The sequence below is a fragment of the Delphinapterus leucas genome, chromosome 5, assembly GCF_059928025.1.
Source record: "Delphinapterus leucas isolate spDelLeu-1000000601 "Yukka" chromosome 5, BTC_Dleu_Yukka2, whole genome shotgun sequence".
NCBI classification, from domain to species: Eukaryota; Metazoa; Chordata; class Mammalia; order Artiodactyla; family Monodontidae; genus Delphinapterus; species Delphinapterus leucas.
In genome coordinates this window covers 113,878,065-113,899,528 of record NC_143133.1, presented here as the reverse complement: position 1 = coordinate 113,899,528, position 21,464 = coordinate 113,878,065, and the positions used below count along the sequence as shown (strand labels likewise).

At 35.4% G+C, this 21,464-nt stretch overlaps 1 protein-coding gene across 2 annotated transcripts in view; it reads left to right on the top strand.

The window, feature by feature from the left end:
- USP38 (ubiquitin specific peptidase 38) overlaps positions 1-21,464 on the top strand; it is a 34,564-nt gene that overhangs the window by 6,016 nt on the left and 7,084 nt on the right. Inside the window, exons 3-9 of one of the 2 annotated variants that reach the window (XM_022599655.3) lie at positions 2,729-2,858; positions 4,828-4,929; positions 9,545-9,703; positions 11,810-12,003; positions 14,536-14,629; positions 17,231-17,337; positions 18,518-19,877. In XM_022599655.3, coding sequence (XP_022455363.1) covers positions 2,729-2,858; positions 4,828-4,929; positions 9,545-9,703; positions 11,810-12,003; positions 14,536-14,629; positions 17,231-17,337; positions 18,518-19,877 — 2,146 coding nt within the window. The remainder of the gene's footprint in view (positions 1-2,728; positions 2,859-4,827; positions 4,930-9,544; positions 9,704-11,809; positions 12,004-14,535; positions 14,630-17,230; positions 17,338-18,517; positions 19,878-21,464) is intronic. The other variant, XM_089911304.1, reaches the window with a different exon arrangement.

The following is a 21,464-nucleotide window of genomic DNA, read 5'->3' as shown; positions in this document are numbered from 1 at the left end:
GTTGAGAATTTCCTAACTTTCCTTATCAGTTTGAGGGCAGAAACCATATTTTACTATTATATTCTTAGCACTTAACACAGTGCCTATTATATAATAGATACTCAAATATTTTTTGAATGAGTGGCTTCTAATTTGTGTTACTTCTGACTTGAAGTATCTTTAGAGTGGTTAGGAGATTGGGTACACATGGGATAAGATAAAGACTAGAGGCTTATGAGATGGGAAGCTAGAAATGGAGAGGATGGAGGAAAAGGCTGATTGGGTGATTAGAGATAATGAAAAGCCATGGCCAAGTGGAATTTTCTACTCTGCCCCCTCACTCTTTACTAGTACGCCCCTTAGACCTGAGCTAAAGGGAGTTCTGGCCTTGGGCCCTGTGTGCTAGGGAGCCCAACCTGGTTCTACTCTGGGACTTTGCTCCCCATGGGGAAGAGTCCATACAGCCAAAGAGATGTGCTCACATATACCCCATATCTAAACCACATGTTTTTTTGTGTACGTATTTACGCTAAAAAATATATATACAATATGTACTCATATGTTTTCTTTTAAACAAACAAAAAAACAGTTTTAAAAAGATTTACCGGGCTTCCCTGGTGGCGCAGTGGTTGAGAGTCCGCCTGCTGATGCAGGGGACACGGGTTCGTGCCCCGGTCTTGAGGATCCCACATGCCGCGGAGCGGCTGGGCCCGTGAGCCATGGCCGCTGGGCCTGTGCGTCCGGAGCCTGTGCTCCGCAACAGGAGAGGCCACAGCAGTGAGAGGCCCGCGTACCGCAAAAAAAAAAAAAAGATTTACCAGCATTTTTTTCTTTTTTAATTCAACAATATCTCAGATCTTTCTGTGTTAGATCCCTGTTGGTAGATTCATATTGATCTATCTCATCTTTTAAAACTCAACATAATGTTTCATAGTATCAATACCATAGTATATTTAGCCATTTCCTTATGATGGACATTTAGATAATTTGCATTTTTTCTGTATCATAAGCAGTGCTGCAGTGAATATACTCTTTGTACACAAATGCAAGTATCTCTACTTTCTACTTCATGTACTTAGAGTGGCCACAGACTTATGAAAACCAGGCTAACAATAGTTGAGAGACGTGGAACAGCTGTTAGGGACTACTTTAATGACTTACAACCATCATTGTTGGCCAGAAAAACAAGAAGGGAGATAAAATGTGTGCAGGGAGCAGAGGGAACATACAAATAACTTGTAGTAAAATGAGTTTGAACTTTGGAGCCACTCTTAATGTCTGATGGAACATTTTAATCCTAAGAGCAAAAACCTTAATAAAGATAACACTCCAATGTTAATGTATTGATAGATAGTTTATAACATATCAATATGAAAGTCAGTCCTTTTGATATGTTAGTTGCTCTTTTGGTCACGTGTTTATGTACTTAGTATTTATATTTTACATTTTGAACAATCAAAGTATTTATTTATTGCCACATGTGTAAATATTTGGAAGAAAGACATTCGCAGTATTTCCAGTGTATTAACTCATTTAACCTTCACATCAGTCCTGTAAAATTTATCCGTAATCTACAGATAAGGAACTGAGACACAAAGAAGTTAAATAACTTACATAAGTATTTAGGGTTCCCCAGCTAATAAATGGTGAATTGAGATTTTTAAACTATATCATTCTGACTTTAAAATCCTGGTTTGTTTTACTATTTTTTTTATTATATAGTCCTCCCAATTGGATTACTGGATCAAATAATATGAACATTTGGCCCAGTTGCTTTCCAAAAGAGTCATAGCAGTCTTTTTCATTGTGGTTGATGTGTAACATTAAGGATAGTCTCCATCATACCCCATATTACTTTATCTTTATTTCCATTAAACGGGATTGATACTCAAAAAGAAAAACACTCATTATTACAAAATGAGGCCACTTCAGTATTTACACATTTGGTGCCCTTTTATCTATTTGAAATTTCTTCTTGTTGTCTTTGTATGGTAAGATTTTGAAAGGGTTGAAGAGACTTGTTTCACAATTCAAAATATAGTCTTTTTTAACACTGCATTTCATATTTAGACTGTAATCACCAGAAAGGAGAAATTTTGGTTCGTATCCATATGTCTCAGTTCAGATAGCCATATTTTTGTTTTTTTAATATTTATTTATTTATTTATTGGCTGCATCTGGTCTTAGTTGCGGCGCGTGGGCTCTTCATTGCAGTGCACAGGCTTCTCTCTAGTTGTGGTGCAGGCTCGGTAGCTGTGGCGTGTGGGCTCAGTAGTTGCAGCACTCGGGCTTAGTTGCCCCGTGGCATGTGGGATCTTAGTTCCCTAACCAGGGATTGAACCAGTGTCCCCTGTATTGAAAGATGGAGTCTTAACCACTGTACCACCAGGAAAGTCCCAGATAGCCGTATTTTAACTGTTCTTCTTAGAGTAAATTTGCCTAATAAATTATTGATACCACTCACTATATAGCATGTTTAAAACTTTGCATTTATGCAAAATGATTGTTTATCAGAAATTATTTTTATGCAAATATGTTATATAAGAAACTGTCAGCTTACAAGATTGGAAACTCCTTGAGTTCTAGCACCCGTTACAGTCATTTCTACATCTTGAGTAGTACTTTTCACAAGCAAGCTCAGTTTGAGTCACAAAGTGAGTGATTATCTAGTATAACTCCTGTTATTCCTCAATAAGTAATGTTAAAGATATTTTCAATGCTGATAGTTTTGTTTTCCTTCAATTTTCAGAATGATTGACTGGCTCTCCTGGCCGTTGGCTCAGCATGTAGACACATGGGTGATTGCACTCCTGAAAGGACTGGCAGCTGTCCAGAAGTTTACTATTTTGATAGATGTTACTTTACTGAAGATAGAACTGGTAAGTGGGAGTGTATAAATCTTTTGGAATATATGGACCCATATAATAAGTCTTTTTATCTTTGGGTTGTCCCCTTTAAAGTGTCTAATTTTGAATGTGGTCTTGTTTTTGGTTTTCTTTTGAATGGGCTTTAGAAATTTAAAATGCTACTTAAGATTAGGTAATTAAAATAATTTTGCTGTTTTCAAATATTTATTATGAAAACACATTCCTCCCGTTATCTCTTGAATCCCAGCTAATCAAACTTTTACCACCATTATTCTGCCAAAGCTATCTTTGACACCAGTGCTTTCCAGTGTTGCTTAACTCAGGAGTTATTTTCAAGCCTTCTCTCGTTGACCTGTTAGTCATTTGACATAGTTGATCACTCCCTCTTGAAACACTTTCCTGCCTTAGTTTCCAGCACATTATACCCTCCTGATTTTTGTCCTAGTTCACTGTCTTCTCAGTCTCCTGTAGTGGATCTTTCTAACTTTGGAGTGCCTTAGAACCACATCTCTGGTTCACTTTCTTCTCAGTCCATACTTATAGTGACCCATGGCTTTAAATAATGTCTCTAAGTTAATGACTGCCAGGTTTATATTTCAAGTCCATTATTCTCCCATGAACTCCATATTCATTTACCCAACTTAGACAGTTGGATCTCAAGTTCAACTTATCCACAATCTAACCCCTGATTTTTCCCTCCCAGACCTGTTCTTCCCCATCTTAAATGACTGCTTCATCCTTCTACACACTCAGGCCCAAAACCTTGAAGCTATTCTTGTCTCTTTTCATTCTCTCTCAGTCCATATCTTACAAATCCTGTTGACTCCACCTTTAAAATATATCCCGAATTCTACCACTTTTAACCAGCTACATCACTACCACCCTGGTCCAAAGTAATCATCACCCCTTGATATATATAGATAGATAGATAGATAGATAGATTTTTTTTTTTTTTTTTTTTTTTGCGGTACGCGGGCCTCTCACTGTTGTGGTCTCTCCCGTTGCGGAGCACAGGCTCCGGATGCGCAGGCTCAGCGGCCATGACTCACAGGCCCAGCCGCTCTGCGGCACGTGGGATCTTCCCGGACCGGGGCACGAACCCGCGTCCCCTGCATCGGCAAGCGGACTCTCAACCACTGCGCCACCAGGGAAGCCCACCCCTTGCTATATTGATTGCAGTCGCCTTGCAGCTCCTGCCCTTGGTCCTCTTCAGGTGTCACACAAGGTCCTACCTGATCTGGCCCACTGCTACTTCTCTCATCCGGTCTCCCACTATTATTGCCTCAGTCTCTGTGCTTTACTTACACTGCCCTAGTTGTTATATCTCTAGTCCACCAGGGTGGAGGCCTCAGGGCCTTTGCTCTGCTTACTACGCTCTTCTCCAAGTTATCTGTCAGACTTACTCTCATTCCTTTCAGTTTTTTGAAGTCAGGTATCACCTTTATCACGATGCATTTTTTAAATTCCATATATAAAATAGCAGATCTTTTTGCCACTCAGCACTCCCTCTTCAACATACCCTGCTTTCATAGCATTTCTCTCCCATGTTACTTTATATTGTCTCTACTCACCCTCTAGACAGTAAGCCCTGTAAGATCAGAGATTTCTTTTTTCTTTATCTACCATTGTATCTCCAGTACTTAGAATAGTGCCAAGCAGCAGTAGGTGGTCAATAAGTATTTGCTGAATGAATTGAATGAATAAAGGACCAGGGAGATATCACCTTGTAAACATGGTTTGACAGATTTTTATTTGATCAGGGAGTTTTCAGAGTTGGTTAGGTCATTTTATTCTCTTGATCTCTGTCATATTATTTCCCAACTTTCTCCCTTTCCCAGAATTTAATAACATATGTTATGACAGAACTTCTCAGGAAAGGGGATATTCACACAAATAATTTTTGGCCCTAGGAAGATAATCACTGATTAGATTAATTATTTCCCTACCAACTCTTAAAGTGGATGTCATGTCTTTTCCGCAGGTTTTTAATCGGCTTTGGTTTCCTCTTGTGAGACCTGGTGCTCTCACAGTTCTTTCTCACATGCTGCTTAGTTTTCAGCATTCTCCAGAGGCATTCCATTTGGTAAGTTATGACACAAGCTTTCTACACTGAAAAGACTTGTTTTAAAATTTCAAGTTAATATTGAGTCACATTTGTATTTGTGAAAACCTTGTAGGTTGGTCCTAAATCTAACTATTTTCATGTAGCTTTATGATTCCTTTTAAAATTGAGATTGTGAGATTTCCTTCCGAAGAATATGTTTTTAGAATGTTTTGGGTCTCACCAAAATTGCTCCACTTGCAATCACAACCAGCAACTGAAAGTTAAAAGTTACTCTTGTACATGAGAGATGTCACATGTCAGTGTCACTGTTGGTTGTGTGTTGCACAGGTGAACAGTGTAGGAGAAAAATGGTTTAAAACCACTGACTAGGGCTTCCCTGGTGGCGCAGTGGTTGAGAGTCCGCCTGCCGGCGCAGGGGACACGTTCATGCCCCGGTCCGGGAAGATCCCACATGCCACGGAGCAGCTGGGTCCGTGAGCCATGGCCGCTGAGCCTGCACATCTGGAGCCTGTGCTCTGCAACGGGAGAGGCCACAACAGTGAGATGCCTGCGTACCACAAAAAAAAATAAAATAAAAAATAACCACTGACTGCTTTAGAATTTCAGAAGCATGAAACCATAAGTCTTTGTTTTGTTGCCCCAGAATTAGGGCTTTTCATTCTCTTTCAGCCCATATCCTACAAATTCTGTTGATTCCACCTTTAAAATATATCCAGAATCCTACCACTTTTAACCAGCTACATCACTGCTTTTGATTTGATTTGATTTTGATTATTTGATTATCAGTTATTGCAGGTGAAAAGTGACAAAATGTTATTTTAGGAACCTGTCCATTTTTCTATCCAGGGGATCACAGGAAAGCAGTGGTGTATGTGGTTATGTGCTTCCTCCAAGGTCTGATCCTCAGTTTTACAGGACTAGAAACTCATTATCAACACACCCACAATGTTAAAATCTTAGGAATACTGACCCACCACAAACAAATTCAAAGGAGACTGATAAAGTGCAGAATTTCAGTTGTTGATTGTCAGCTAGAAATGTAACTAGCCTCAGAGAATTATATACTCACATAGGCTACTTGGTGCCTCATTTCCAAAATCTTCAGGCTTAATAGAAGTAAACCTTACTAACAAGTAATTACATTATACATTATCTCTTAGGGTGAGTGATTTCTGCAGTTCATTGCCCTAATTGGTGAGCTTGATCATCAGTTAATAACCTTATATCCATTACACAAACAAAACTCACACTTGAGGTTATACAGCAGCTATACTAGCAAAATCTTCCAAGGGAAAAAAAACAACTATTTTTCCCTGTCTTCAGGCATGATCCTGTATAGGCCATTTGAGAAAAGGTTTATTTTCAGAATTTCTGGGAAGGAAATCATCCATTCTAATATTTATTGCTCTCCATACATTCCTTAATCTTTCTGAAAAGTCACTTTTGCTGTACTAAACCTATTTCTTTGCTCAATTTTTTTAAAGATAGAAGATATCTCCTTACCTTGTATTGCTTTTTTTTCCCTGAAAATAGTAATTGAAATGGCAAATGGTTGACTTTGAAATATTTGGCTACTGAAATAAGTAAATATTAAATCATTTATTTAAAGAACAGTTAGATCTAAAGTAGAAAATTGTGATCTGGCCTAGTAAAGTCTAAAAACAAAGACCTACTAACTCTCTACATTCTGTGTGTATCCTGACCTGCTACTCAACTAAAATTAACTTGGGCATCTAGTAGTGGATCATGTGGTAGTTAAATCACCTATAACTCTAAATAACTCAGCGAAGGACTCAGGTTTAGGAGTTGCTAAGAATGAACAATAATCTGGAATCACCAACATCATTATTCATTGTATTATACATTTAGAATATTTTAGAGCAAACTGAGATTGAAATTATAGTGTGTGTTATTATGGACCAAGTTGCTTTTTATATGCTTTTCATAAGTGGAAAAAAATTTTTTAACAAAAGAGAAAATATCAAAGCTTCTAATTAAATAAGTTATACACATTTTCTCAAATAGTAACTTAAGTTTAATGAGTATCACAATAATGTCTGCAAATATTTAGATTTGCTCATTCAGAAAAAAAATCAACTTTCAGATATTTAGAAGGTAATAACCTGCTTGGATGTCTATCTATATGCTTGTGAAGAACTTAGTCTTATTTCCACGTCAGTGATCATTTTGACCACATAGGATGTAGTAGTAGACAATTATGTGTATTATCTGACTGCAGGGATCCGATCTACACTAGGAAGATTGTACACTAGCTTTTAGAAGATTTGGTATTTGTAAATTAAACAATCATTTTAAAAATTCTTTCCTCTTCCATCTCTGTCTCTCCTGTCACCTCTGAGGAAACAATAATTTGGATTTCTGACTATTTTAGCAAGAGAGTATCTGATAGGTATGGCTTTATGGAGCAAAATTATAATTCAGATTTGCTTTGAAATGTAGAGATAATAGCAGTAGAGTGAACCATTAGAAACTGGTAGTTTTATGGTCAGATTAATACCTTTTTTGGAGGTAAGATTGAAGAAAGTGGTGCAAAAGCTAAAGTGTGATTTCAGACCTCAAAGCACAAGAGTAAAACCAGAGACAGCAGAATGAGAACAGCAGTGTTAATTTAAGAATATGATTTTCTTTCTACAGGAAGGAAGGGAGTTGATTGGGATATAACTATAATTGTTGTCACTGCTGTTTGATGATAAGTCCATAGAGCTATAACTTCACTTTTATCACGAGTTAGCAACCAAAAAAAATGTTCTACACTGCTTTTTATTTGGTTCATTTGGCTACTTTGAAAATAGTCTGAAGAAGGGCAAAGGTGGAAACAGGGAGACCAGTTGAGAGGTTTTGCATGAATTGAGGCAAGAGGCGATTGTCGGTTGAAATAAGAAAAGTTCTAGATGGTATATGTGGTATATGCCATGACACGTTATATGAAGTGATATACAGCAAGCAGTGTCTTTCACTGGACAGTGGGACAGACTTTTTCTTTTACTTCATACAAGTTTGTATTGTTAAATTTTTTTTTTTTTACAATAAGTGTATAATTCATTTACAACAAAATTAAACTTTTACAGAAAGATAATATAACAATATAGGAAGTTAGTGAAATTACCCTCAATCTCACTACACTACAATTTTTACGTTTTCCATCACGATCTTTTTTTCCCTGTATATTTTAACAAGGTATTTATATTTGTAATTTATATGCAGTTTTTGTATCCTTCTTTTAAAATTTAACATTACATAATAAATATTTTCCCATGTTGCTACACAGAAAAGTTCTACAAGTAGAAAATAAGATGCTTTTTACATGTGAACTGTAAATATGTAGTATCAGATTATAATTAATAATTAGTTGAGACAAGTATAGCACCGTACTAATGGAATGAGCCATTACTGCAAAATAGAATTTATTTTATTTTGTTTATAACCTCTTAAATATGTGATTGGCTCTGTTTTGACTTTTTATTCTAATTTTATAATGAAAGGACATTGTTGTGCTTATTATCAGTATTAATAGTTTTCTACATATTTACGAGCAATGAGCATTTTAGATTTCGCCTTCATTTTTAACCCCAATTCCTTAAAAATAAGAGAAATTTCTAATTCACTTTAGTTTTAGAACTGTCTCTTCTTTTTGGAGGTGGGGCATAGGGATTGTTAGCAAGGATAACCATGCTTACATAAGACACCGACCCTAAAATAGAGGTAGTCCCTTATCTTAAAGAGAGGTACTGCTGTAGCCTGAGCTGTAATTTTATTTTTATTTATTTATTTATAATTTTATTTATTTATTTATTTATGGCTGTGTTGGGTCTTTGCGCGTGGGCTTTCTCTAGTTGCGGCGAGTGGGGGCTACTCTTCGTTGTGGTGCACAGGCTTCTCATTGCGGTGGCTTCTCTTGTTGCAGAGCACAGGCTCTAGGCATGCGGGCTTCAGTAGTTGTGGCTCATGGGCTCTCGAGAGCAGGCTCAGTAGTTGTGGCACACGGGCTTAGTTGCTCCGCAGCATATGAGATCTTCCTGGACCAGGGCTTGAACCTGTGTCCCCTGCATTGTCAGGAGGATTCTTATCCACTGCGCCACTGGGGAAGTCTGATCTTTAATTTTAGTTACATGCATAAATTATCTTGAAGGTTTTTTGAAGTAGACTTTAATGTTCACACTCCGGTATAATTCTTTCAAGTGAAAAATCTAAAATTCACACTAGATGGAGCTCTTAAGCTAATTCTGGGTTTATCTTTTAAAACTTTCTCCCTACTGAACAATCTGGTAAATATAATAGCCCTAACATTTTTCAACTTAAGCCATTTTTTAGAATGGCGGCAGTGACTAAGCCTCCTATTTTGTACCTTAATTTGTTTGTACCGTAGTTTTAGATGGAGTCTAAGAATGAGGAGAGGGGTCTTATATGGAATTACAATTATATGTGATTTAAACCTAGATTTACCTTGATATTCTAGAAATGTTTAGCTTCATAACTTTTTTAGAAAAAGGCAGTGACTAAACATACAGAAAAGCATTTGCTGATTGTGTAACATTTGCATTCCATTTGTAGGCTAGAGGATTTGTTGACAATTTGTATAAATAGAGGAATGTTTGTCTTCTTTTCTGTTCAGATTGTTCCTCATGTAGTTAATTTGGTTCACTCCTTCAAAAGTGATGGTCTGCCTTCCAGTACAACCTTCCTAGTGCAATTAACAGAACTGATACACTGTATGATGTATCATTATTCTGGATTTCCAGATCTCTACGAACCTATCCTGGAAGCAATAAAGGTATGATAATAGTTGCACCAGTATTTGCGGAGCTGCAGCCCATGATGTGATAGATGAATGCGGTGAAACATTCCTATAAGCAGCTATTCATTTTACTATTTTATGGAAATATGCCTTTTATATGTAATAAAATATGTAATTGGAATCAAGTTTCATTAATTTTTAGGGAGTAATCTCTTATTTACTATAACTAATCTAAATAACCATATTTCTTCAGTTCTACAATGCCAACAATGATAAGGTGTCCCTGTAAATTTGTAATACCTTTGGGGGAGATTTGGTTTAAAAAATGCTACATTAAGTTAATAAATACATCAGAGTTGCATCCCAATATCAGAAACGTTAAAATTGTAAGATATGTCTTCGAATCAAGGAAAGACAGTTTAATAAAATATTTGACTTATGTTTCTTCTGTTTTTTATTTCATTTTTGCTATGCATTGTTCATGAATGTCCATATTTCATAGAATCTTTACTTGAATTATTTGTGAACTTACTGGTTTTCAACTTTGTATAGATAACTGGATCTAAAAAGTGTTGATTCTGTTTGTCTTGAAAAATGGGTCACAATAAGCACTTTCCTCTTAGTAGATTTATTGTGTGATCAGGGTAGAGCAAAAGAATTGAAGAACTTGCCTCAGCTAGGTGTATTCAGAAGTTATTGAAATCATTTCTATTAACAGTGTTCCTTTTTGAGATCTGAAATAAAATATAAGGTCTCATTATCTTTACTTCTTATGTATCTGAAGTGAATTCAGAGCATGCTCTTTTTACTGTAGAGTTAGCTAAATCAAACTGAGCCCAGAACACAAGACTGTTCAGCAATTATTGTGTACTACTGGTACGACAGTTTGACACTTCAGAAGTAAATGTCTTTATGTATAAAAGGGTTTTTTTGTTTTCTTTTTTTACTTTTTTTTTGAACTTTAGAATTTTTTATTTTTACACAGCAGGTTCTTATTAGTTATCCGTTTCATACATATTAGTGTATACATGTCAATCCCAATCTCCCAGTTCATCCCACCACCACCACCCCCCGCCAGTTTCCCCTCTTGGTGTCCATACGTTTGTTCTCTACATCTGTGTCTCTATTTCTGCCCTGCAAACTAGTTTTTGTCATGGATTTGGTAGTAATGTTAATCTCTTTCTGCAGTGTCGCTGTGTCCATAGATGAAAGCTATTGCTGTTGTTAAATGTCATTCTTCACTGCTGAATGTTGAAAATTCTGATAACTGAAATAGGCTCGGAAGAATCAAGGATCTCCCTCTTAAACCAAGGGAAGCACTTTCCGTTAGCTGTCAACAACAACAACAGCAAAATCAAATCCAAAGATTAAAATTCCTTCAGAAAATGTTTTCTGAGGTCTAAGTACCTTCGATGGTAATAGTCCAAAAAAGCCTGAATGATTTTACCAACTTTCCTTATTCTCCAGTGCTCTGCTCATGCTTGAAACCACTTACACTTAAAATTTTATCTCACATGTCACAAAGCAGGGAAGAAACTGTATCCTGTAATAATTTTTCTATATGGTTAAACATGAGATTGAGTTTTATTTCTTAAAGTCAGAGGTCATTGTGCTTAGATGCTTTCATTTTTCATTCCCTGATTACTTTGAGCTTTTATTTCTAAGGGTTAGTACTGGGTAAATATTAGTATTGAATGAAAAGGAGATATTATTTTCACTACAAAATTTGAAAGCAAATTGTTTGTTAAGCTTATTCAATTGTGTACTAATTTAAATCCTTATTCTACTGCCTTTGAATAGCACTGCAATATACTCTCTGATGTCAGAGGTTTATTTTGAAAACATTTTGCTGGCAAATAGGAAATATAAATAGTTCAAATGTGACTTCAATTCCTGGTTCTTGAGTATTCCTCAGCTTGATAAACTCTACCTTAGGAGATACTTACTCATTTTAGGAGACAATTATTTTTGCCATGTAGTGTAATTTGATTTTTTGATGACTGCTCAAGTATTATCAGTGATTTCCAAACTAAGTGGAAGAAAACAAAGGTTAAGTGTCAGTGGAAGAATCTTCTTTATGGTGTTAACTTAATAAAAAAAAGTTTATATTTTTACACTACTTTTCCTCTTTATGCTCTACAGGATTTTCCTAAGCCCAGTGAAGAGAAGATTAAACTGATTCTCAGTCAAAGTGCCTGGACTTCTCAATCCAATTCTTTGGCATCTTGCTTGTCTAGACTTTCTGGAAAATCTGAAACTGGGAAAACTGGTCTTATTAATCTAGGGAATACATGTTATATGAACAGTGTTATACAAGCATTGTTTATGGCCACAGAGTAAGTTTAAATTTGAGTTTTTTTGTTTGTTTGTTTTCATTTTAACTGTAGAAATTGATGCGTGTTGATGAAATGTAAATGGTGGGATTATCTTCACATTATTTCCTATATATGGCAGAAATATTCATATTTTCATATAATTACCTTATTCAGAAATGAATTGCTTTTACTGCTTAGGAACTTCTAAAATGTTAACTTATATAAATTCTACTTCATGTTTATATTATATATTGCATTTAGAGTCTTTTGAATTACCCCAAGTTGATATTTATTAATGTAACAGAGGGATTGATTGAGCTTATTTCATAATTTAAGGGTCCTCAAGTACTAATTTGTTATTATCCTGTTTCTTTTAACCTGTGTATCTTTTAAGGTGGTCATGTTTTTTCTGCTTATAGATATTTTGCTGTTTTATCAGATCAATAACTCCTTTGTTGCTGTTAAGGAAATTCAAGCTCTGCTTCCCACCCCAAGTTGATAGATACTGAACAACTGTATAAACAGACATGTTTCTTTGCCATCTTACAGATTTACTTTCAAATTCATTTTCTTTTGCAGCCAAGCAAATAGGAAATCAGAGGTTGTTAGCTATGTGAATACAATCTGTAAAGGTACAAAATAATGATAAACTTTTCCTGAAGGCAAAAGCATGGTTGAATTTTTCTCTTCTGTACCAATAGAGTATTCATGGGACTTGACCAAAGATGTTTACAAATTGAGTTCTAAGCCTGTGTAAGTTTTTATGCCTACCTAGAGGAATCATAAACTGAAAGATAAAGAGTTTAGCTTTATTTTCTTTCCTGGCCTCAGAATATACTGTCAACACTAAGGTGTTTTTCATTTGGTCTAGTGTTTTCTTTTGTCTTTCGGTTTGTTTGTATTTGGGATTTTTTTTTTTTTTAAGAAAATGTATACTCTTAGACACAAGTGATACTAGGCATAAAGCTAAAGTAATCCATGTCTCACCACCAGAGGTCATCTAATCCAGCCGTCTCATTTTACAGATGATAGAGAAAGCAGAGACCCAAAGCAGTTATAACTGGCAACCACAATTCAAACAGCACATCTTATTGTACAGTGGCCAATACTATCTCAGAATAAGCAGACAGGATATTTTATTTCTTTGGTAATATGTAAATTCTTTGTGGTTTTAAAAAAATAAATCTAGAAGTACATAAAATAAAAATCAGACATTCCCATCCCCAAGGGTAATTTGTTAACAGTTTTGCTTGTATTGTTCCAAACCTATTTTTTGTACAGAGATAAGATTTATCTAGTGAATTGTTTTTTTAAAAATATGTTTATAAAGGATCCTATTTATATATTCTTTTCCAGCCACTTGTTTTTTTCTTTTAATGATTTGTGTTGGAAAGAGTCCCACGTTAGTGCAAATGACAGAACTGTGTCATTCTGAGTAAATAGGTGTACCATGATTTATTTAATCATATTCCTACTGATGAATATTAGATTGTTTTGCTTATAATTAATATCTCTCTGCCCATATGCAGTTATAGAGGATATTCTTTGAATAGGATGTGCCAAATTGCTTCCAGAAAGGCTATAGCATTTGAACTTGCATACTAATACATGATTGTACCTATGACCCCATGCCTTTAGCAGTACTTGATATAATCAGTCTTTAAAAATTTTTCCAATCTGGAGGAAAATGTGTATTGCTGACCCTTACAGAGTTTTTCCCTCTCTAGTTTTCTTTGTTCATTTGTGTTTCTTTTTTGAATAACCTATTCTTTCCATTGTGCACCTTTCTGTTGGGTCCTTTTCTTTTTCATACTGATTTATATATACTATGGGTGATAATCCTTTGTTTCATGCTTTCTTCCAGTCAGTATGATTCAAATTTGTGAAGTGTTTTGTTTGCAATTTTTTTATTTTATGTAGTCAAATCTGCTATTTATCATTTATAGTGTCTGAATTTTAGGAAGCCTTCCCCTCTATACCCCTTCCCCACCTTTTTTTTTCTTTTAAATACTTCAGTACTTTTGTATTTTACATTTAGCTCATTACTCCTCTGTGGCATCTGTGATGATGTGAAATCTTAATCTAATTCCATTTTTTTCCAAATGGATACCCATTTGTTCCTATACTGTTTTTTGTATAGCTTCTTTTCCCATCTGGCACTAGTACCGCACTCTTTAAATCACTCTAACTTCATAGTAGTTTTGATGACGGCGTATTTTTTTATTTCATGCAGATGTGAAAGAATTCAAAAGTTGTTTACTTAAGTTATTAGTTAATAGCTTAATCTATTTCTATTTGCTAATCCAGAAGATAGGAATAATATGTGACTGCACGTGGCCATTGCCAGGCCACGTAGTAAGAGTTCAATTACTGTCATTCTCTTCCTTCTTTACTACATGGTAGGCAGTGACTTTGCCAGGTAAAGGGCCTTCAGGTAAGTGAAATTTTACTTTGAGGATAATAAGTTCTTGAACTAACTTCCTTTTAGCTTTTAAAAAAATGCATCGTGTGTATACATGTATACAAAAATCATTATATTTTATTATCTTTCAGTTTCAGGAGACAAGTATTATCTTTAAATCTAAATGGGTGCAATTCGTTAATGAAAAAATTACAGCATCTTTTTGCCTTTTTGGCTCATACACAGGTGAGTGTGTGTGTAGTGTGTATATGTTAATTGCATTGAAAATCTTCTTTAAACTTCACATTATACCAAACTTGGTGAACCTTTTTAACTGATGAAATAATCTATATCCTCCCAGCACAACAAATCCACATAGAAATCTAAAAAGATACTGCCTAAAATCAGGGTATGCTCTAAGTTTTTATTTCTCCCTTCTGCTTTACATTCTTGTAGATGAATATTTTACTGACTCATTATACTGATTATTATATATCTGATTTTCTATCCAAAAGTTAAGCTCCTTCATGAAGAAATCGTTAAAAATGAATCTTTAATATTAAGTTTATAGATACTAATCGGTAGATCTTCACAGTAATGAACAATTAAAATAATTTTGTGGTATCTTGGCTTCTTTTTTATCTCATTTCTAACATATGTACCCTTTAATTATGACCACTTCTAAGCTCTAGAACTAATGGATAAACTGTTTACCTATTAAGTTCTAGAGCTTAAAATTTTGTGATGATCATTTATGTCCACAGATTAATCCAAGGAAATGAGTTTATGCTAATGGCAAGAACATCACATAGTAAACAGACATTTATTGAGAGACACAATATGCAGTCTGATAAGCACTCAAAAAGGAATCCTTATGCTTGAGGAACTTATACTTTAAGTTTTGAGTAATACATATGAATAATATATATCATTTATAAATAATACATATTATTTTCTGGTTATACTCTGATTGTCTTAGTTTCACAGAGGTCTAAAGAAATAGGTAGTTACAGCCAGAAGAGAAGATAGACTCGGAATCAGTGGAATTGAGTTGATAGGAATGGTTTCCTGTCTACAAGCTGAGAAATATCTCAGGTATAACTTCTTAAATGGAAAGAATCAAGACAAGATTGACATATGAGATGATTAGTGATGGCCTATGAGATACTCAAAGGATCATTTATACTATTCTCTATCTGGGGGAAATATGTTCATAAATTAAATTTAACATCTCAGGACCAAGAGAGATGAAATCTCCTCCCTGCAACTCCCCCCAAACATTGTTTTCTAGTAAATGGATTTATGCACTTGCTTTATCACTAGTCTGTATTTACTGTATACTGTATAGAGTCGGCCCTTGAACATCACAGGTCTGAACTGCAGGAGTCCACTTACACATGGATTTTTTTCAATAAATATGTACTATAGTACTACATAATCCATGGTGGTTTGAGTCAGCAGATGCGGAACCACAGATACATGAACAGATACACAGTATATCTTTACAGTATAAATTTTCAGTATACTGTAAAGTTTTTGACTAAGCAGAGGATAGGCACCCCAACAACCCCTATGTTGTTCAGTGGTCAGCTGTACAATATATATGTGTGTATCTCTGCGTATACATGTAGATATTAATACATTATATATACTGTATTAACTTATTAAGTCAGAGCTATTGGGAAAAAAATTTTAGGAGGCTTCCAAACTCCCAATAAAAGACAAAAGGAATTAACAGGAGAACCTAATTAAAGTTCTGTCATAGTTGAGACCCTATCTGATAGCAGCCTGACAAGGACTGTTTTAGGTAGATTTTCCCTATATAATTTAAAAGGCTTTTCTTCTTATAATTAATAAAACTAACATTTATTGAGCATTTAAATTTGTCTAGCTCCTGTGCTAAGTGGTTTACATATATTATCTCTTAATCCTCAAAATCAATCTATGAGGTAATAAGGTAGCATACCCATTTTACAGGTGAAGAAATGGGGCTTACATTACTTGCTTTCATGGTCATGCAAACAAACAGCAAGATTGGAATGTAAACCAAATGATTCTGGAACCCATGTTCAACCAGTCCACCAAATTCCTTTCCTTCAAAATACCATAAACACTCCTATTTTGATTAAAAAAATTTCCTTAACTGAGAACTCTGTCATATACCACAAATAAATTATAAATTTTCAAGTTATAATCACAACTCTTCAGATGCCTTTTTCAGTTCTTTTGTCATGGCAAAATCTAGGATTTCAACCTAGCTTGCTCTAAAGTCCACTAGCAGCCACTTCACTAAACTGCCTCTGTACTAAAAAAAAGAAAGTCAGCAACCAGTGAAAAGTCCCTAGCCAGTGTGTTCACATTCTGTACATTTATGACATGTGTACCCAGTCAAGGAAATTTTCACCTAAAATAAGTACGCATGGCTCTGTAGAGTATGCCCCTTATTACTTTAGCCAGGATATATATTCACTAACATTTTTTTCAGATTTGATTTTTTTTTTAATTGTGGACTCAAGCACATAGAGGGTAATGCCTGGAGCATTATATTAATTTAAAGAGACTTGGGTTCTGATATAATCCCCTCTGCCATTAATTTAGCTATATGACCTTGTTGGCAAGTCCCATAGTTTCTCTAGATCTTAATTCTCATCTGCAGAATAAGAAGTTATGACCGAAAGTTACCTAAATTTATTTCTAACTAATTTCATGTGCCCTCATGTTTGGCACTTTGTGGTAAAGGTTAAGCCAGTGTAATTTTAGTAATCTTTATTAAGCATTATATATTAAGATTTCAGTTATTTGGTTCATGGTGTGAGAATCACTCCCTTGTGTTTTCTCTGTCAAAAGAGAGAAGCATATGCACCTCGGATATTCTTTGAGGCTTCCAGACCTCCATGGTTTACCCCCAGATCACAACAAGACTGTTCTGAATACCTCAGGTTTCTACTAGACAGGTAAGAAGTATTTCTAAAGCTATGATTTGAATTATGTTCTTTCATAACAGATTATTTCTACAAAACATCGTTTCCTTTAAAGACATATTTCAACTGTTAATCCCTAAAATACCTGCATTTATTGTATTTTTTAAAGTGTTCTTTTGTTTTCAATTTGGTTTCTTTTTTAAATTTTCTTACTTTAGACCAGCTGTTCTCAAAGTGTGGTACAAGGACCCCTAGGGGTTCCCAGAATACTTTCAGGGCTCTTCCCTTTTCGAACTGCATATCTGTGTATATGTAGTTGAGGCCAGATTTTCTTCATATACTTCATCCAGAACAACATATCACGATAGACTGAATGCAGGGCAGATATGAGGATCCAGCCTGTCTTCTATTAAGCCAGATACTTGAAGTATTGGCAAAATGTAAAACAGCGCCATTCTTCTAAGTTTTCGGGGGTTTAGAAAATATAACTATTATTTATTTTAAAAAATGTTATTTATATTAACATGTAATGAGTTTATTATTGTTTTTAAATGTACTATTTCCTTTATTCTCAATTTTTGAATACAGTAAATATTAATAGGTATAACCACATAAATGAAAGCTTTTGGGTTCCTCAATTTTGTTTAAGAGTATAAAGGCATCCTGAGACAAAAAAAATTAATAACTGCTCTTTAAACCAGTTCATAATTCAGTGGGTTTGGTAAATTTTATTGTCTTCTTACCACTTAGTTAATAAAACCTATTATCTTCCTGTATTTCCCTGTCTTTGCCTCCCTTCTGTTATGTGAATGACTAGTAAAGTTAGTTGAACTCAACCTTCCTTCCATTCAGCAAGGATATGTTGAGTGGTTTCTTTGTGCCAGGCTTTCTGTGAAGTGTCAGGCAAACAAAGATATATAAGACAGTTAGTGGACATGTATAATTAACTATAATAAGTGCTATAAAATAGCAGTATGACGAAAGTGTAATGAGAATATAGTGTAGGAACAGTTCCTAACTTCTCTTCTGATCTACCTTCTCAAACTGTTCAATATTCCTCTTGATTAAAGGAGGAGAAACTTGATTTTTTTTTAGTTAAGCATTATATTTGATAAGAATAATTTGGCTATTTATATAGGCAACCAATATTTTAAAGTAGAAATGACATTTAAATTTAAGCAAAGTAGCTATATAATGATATACTCTTCTACAGGCTCCATGAAGAAGAAAAGATCTTGAAAGTTCAGTCCTCACACAAGCTTTCTGAAAGTCTGGGGTGCAGTGAAACTTCTTTACAAGAAGTAGCCAATAAGGCAGCTGTACTAACAGAGACCCCTTGCACAAGTGATAGTGAGAAGACATTAATCGAAAAAATGTTTGGAGGAAAACTACAAACTCACATATGTTGTTTGAACTGCAGGAGTACCTCACAAAAAGTGGAAGCCTTTACAGATCTTTCACTTGCCTTTTGTCCTTCCTCTTCTATGGAAAACTTGTCTTTTCAAGAACCGGCATCATCACCCAGTACACAAGATGGTGGTCTAATGCAGGCCAGTGTACCTGGTCCTTCAAAAGAACCAGGAGTCTGTAATCCATCAACAGCTGCCTTTGCCTGTTACTCAGCTGTGAATGAAAGAATGGTGGACAGTCCTGATGAGTTTCGCTGTAGTGAAGACACTTCTGTCCCTAATGACTCTAGCAAGATGCTTATTAATAAAGATGTACCTCAGAAAGCAGGAGGTGAAACCACATCTTCAGTAACTGACTTACTAAATTATTTTTTGGCTCCAGAGATTCTTACTGGTGACAACCAATATTATTGTGAAAACTGTGCCTCTCTGCAGAATGCCGAGAAAACTATGCAAATTACGGAGGAACCTGAATACCTTATTCTTACTCTCCTAAGATTTTCATATGATCAGAAGTATCATGTGAGAAGAAAAATCCTAGACAATGTGTCACTGCCACTGGTTTTGGAGTTGCCAGTTAAAAGAACTACTTCTTTCTCTTCGTTGTCAGAAAGTTGGTCTCTAGATGTTGACTTCACTGATATTAGTGAGAATCTAGCTAAAAAATTAAAGCCTTCTGGGACTGAAGAAGCTTGCTCCCCAAAATTGGTGCCCTATCTATTGAGTTCTGTTGTCGTTCACTCTGGTGTATCCTCTGAAAGCGGACATTACTATTCTTATGCCAGAAACATCACAGGTACAGAGTCCTCATACCAGATGTGCCACCAGCCCGAAACTCTGACATTAGCCTCCTCCCAGAGTCATTTATTAGGGAGAGATAGTCCCAGTGCAGTTATTGAACAGGATTTGGAAAATAAGGAAATGTCAAAAGAATGGTTTTTATTTAATGACAGCAGAGTGACGTTTACTTCATTTCAGTCAGTCCAGAAAATTACTAGTAGGTTTCCCAAGGACACAGCTTATGTGCTGTTGTATAAAAAACAGAACAGCACTAATGGTTTAAATGGGAATAATTCAACCACTGGACTCTGGGTAAATGGAGACCCACCTCTACAGAAAGAACTAATGGATGCTATAACAAAAGACAATAAACTATATTTACAGGTAAGTTGGAAATATAAGCTTCATCATTTGTGGAAAATATTTAAACAATTGACAGGTGGTTAAATGAGTGCCTTAATTTTGAAATCCAACTTCTGCATTTTTAAGGAATTTACAAAGTGGTGATTTGAAATTTGAATCTGGGTTTATATGAAATGGGTTCAACCTATATAGCTAAATTTTCTTTCTAATGTTACAAATTAGTTATTAAAAGTCACAAGTACATGCAGTATAGAAGCCCTTGTTTATTTTTTTTCTGTTTTTTTTAGCATCTTTATTGCAGTATAATGGCTTTACAATGGTGTGTTAGTTTCTGCTTTATAACAAAGTGAATCAGTTGTACATATACATATGTTCCCATATCTCTTCCCTCTTGCGTCTCCCTCCCTCCCACCCTCCCTATCCCACCCCTCTAGGTGGTCACAAAGCACCGAGCTGATCTCCCTGTGCTATGCGGCTGCTTCCCACTAGCTATCTATTTTACGTTTGGTAGTGTATATATGTCCATGACACTCTCTCACTTTGTCACAGCTTACCCTTCGCCCCTCCCCATATCCTCAAGTCCATTCTCTAGTAGGTCTGTGTCTTTATTCCCATCTTGCCCCTAGGTTCTTCATGACCTTTTTTTGTTTTTCTTAGATTCCATATATATGTGTTAGCATACAGTATTTGTTTTTCTCTTTCTGACTTACTTCACCCTGTATGACAGACTCTAGGTCCATCCACCTCACTACCAATAACTCAATTTCGTTTCTTTTTATGGCTGAGTAATATTCCATTGTATATATGTGCCACATCTTCTTTATCCATTCATTTGTTGATGGACACTTAGGTTGCTTCCATGTCCTGGCTATTGTAAATAGAGCTGCAATGAACATTTTGGTACATGACTCTTTTTGAGTTATGGTTTTCTCAGGGTATATGCCCAGTAGTGGGATTGCTGGGTCGTATGGTAGTTCTATTTGTAGTTTTTTAAGGAACCTCCATACTGTTCTCCATAGTGGCTGTATCAATTTACATTCCCACCAACAGTGCAAGAGTGTTCCCCTTTCTCCACAGCCTCTCCAGCATTTATTGTTTGTAGATTTTTTGATGATGGCCATTCTGACCGGTGTGAGATGATATTTCATTCTAGTTTTGATTTGCATTTCTCTAATGATTAATGATGTTGAGCATTCTTTCATGTGTTTTTTGGCAGACTGTATATCTTCTTTGGAGAAATGTCTATTTAGGTCTTCTGCCCATTTTTGGATTGGGTTGTTTGTTTTTTTGATATTGAGCTGCATGAGCTGCTTGTATATTTTGGAGATTAAGCCTTTGTCAGTTGCTTCATTTGCAAATATTTTCTCCCATTCTGAGAGTTGTCTTTTGGTCTTGTTTATGGTTTCATTTGCTGTGCAAAAGCTTTGAAGTTTCATTAGGTCCCATTTGTTTATTTTTGTTTTTATTTCCATTTCCCTAGGAGGTGGGTCAAAAAGGATCTTGCTGTGATTTATGTCATAGTGTTCTGCCTATGTTTTCCTTTAAGAGTTTGATCGTGTCTGCCCTTACATTTAGGTCTTTAATCCATTTTGAGTTTATTTTTGTGTA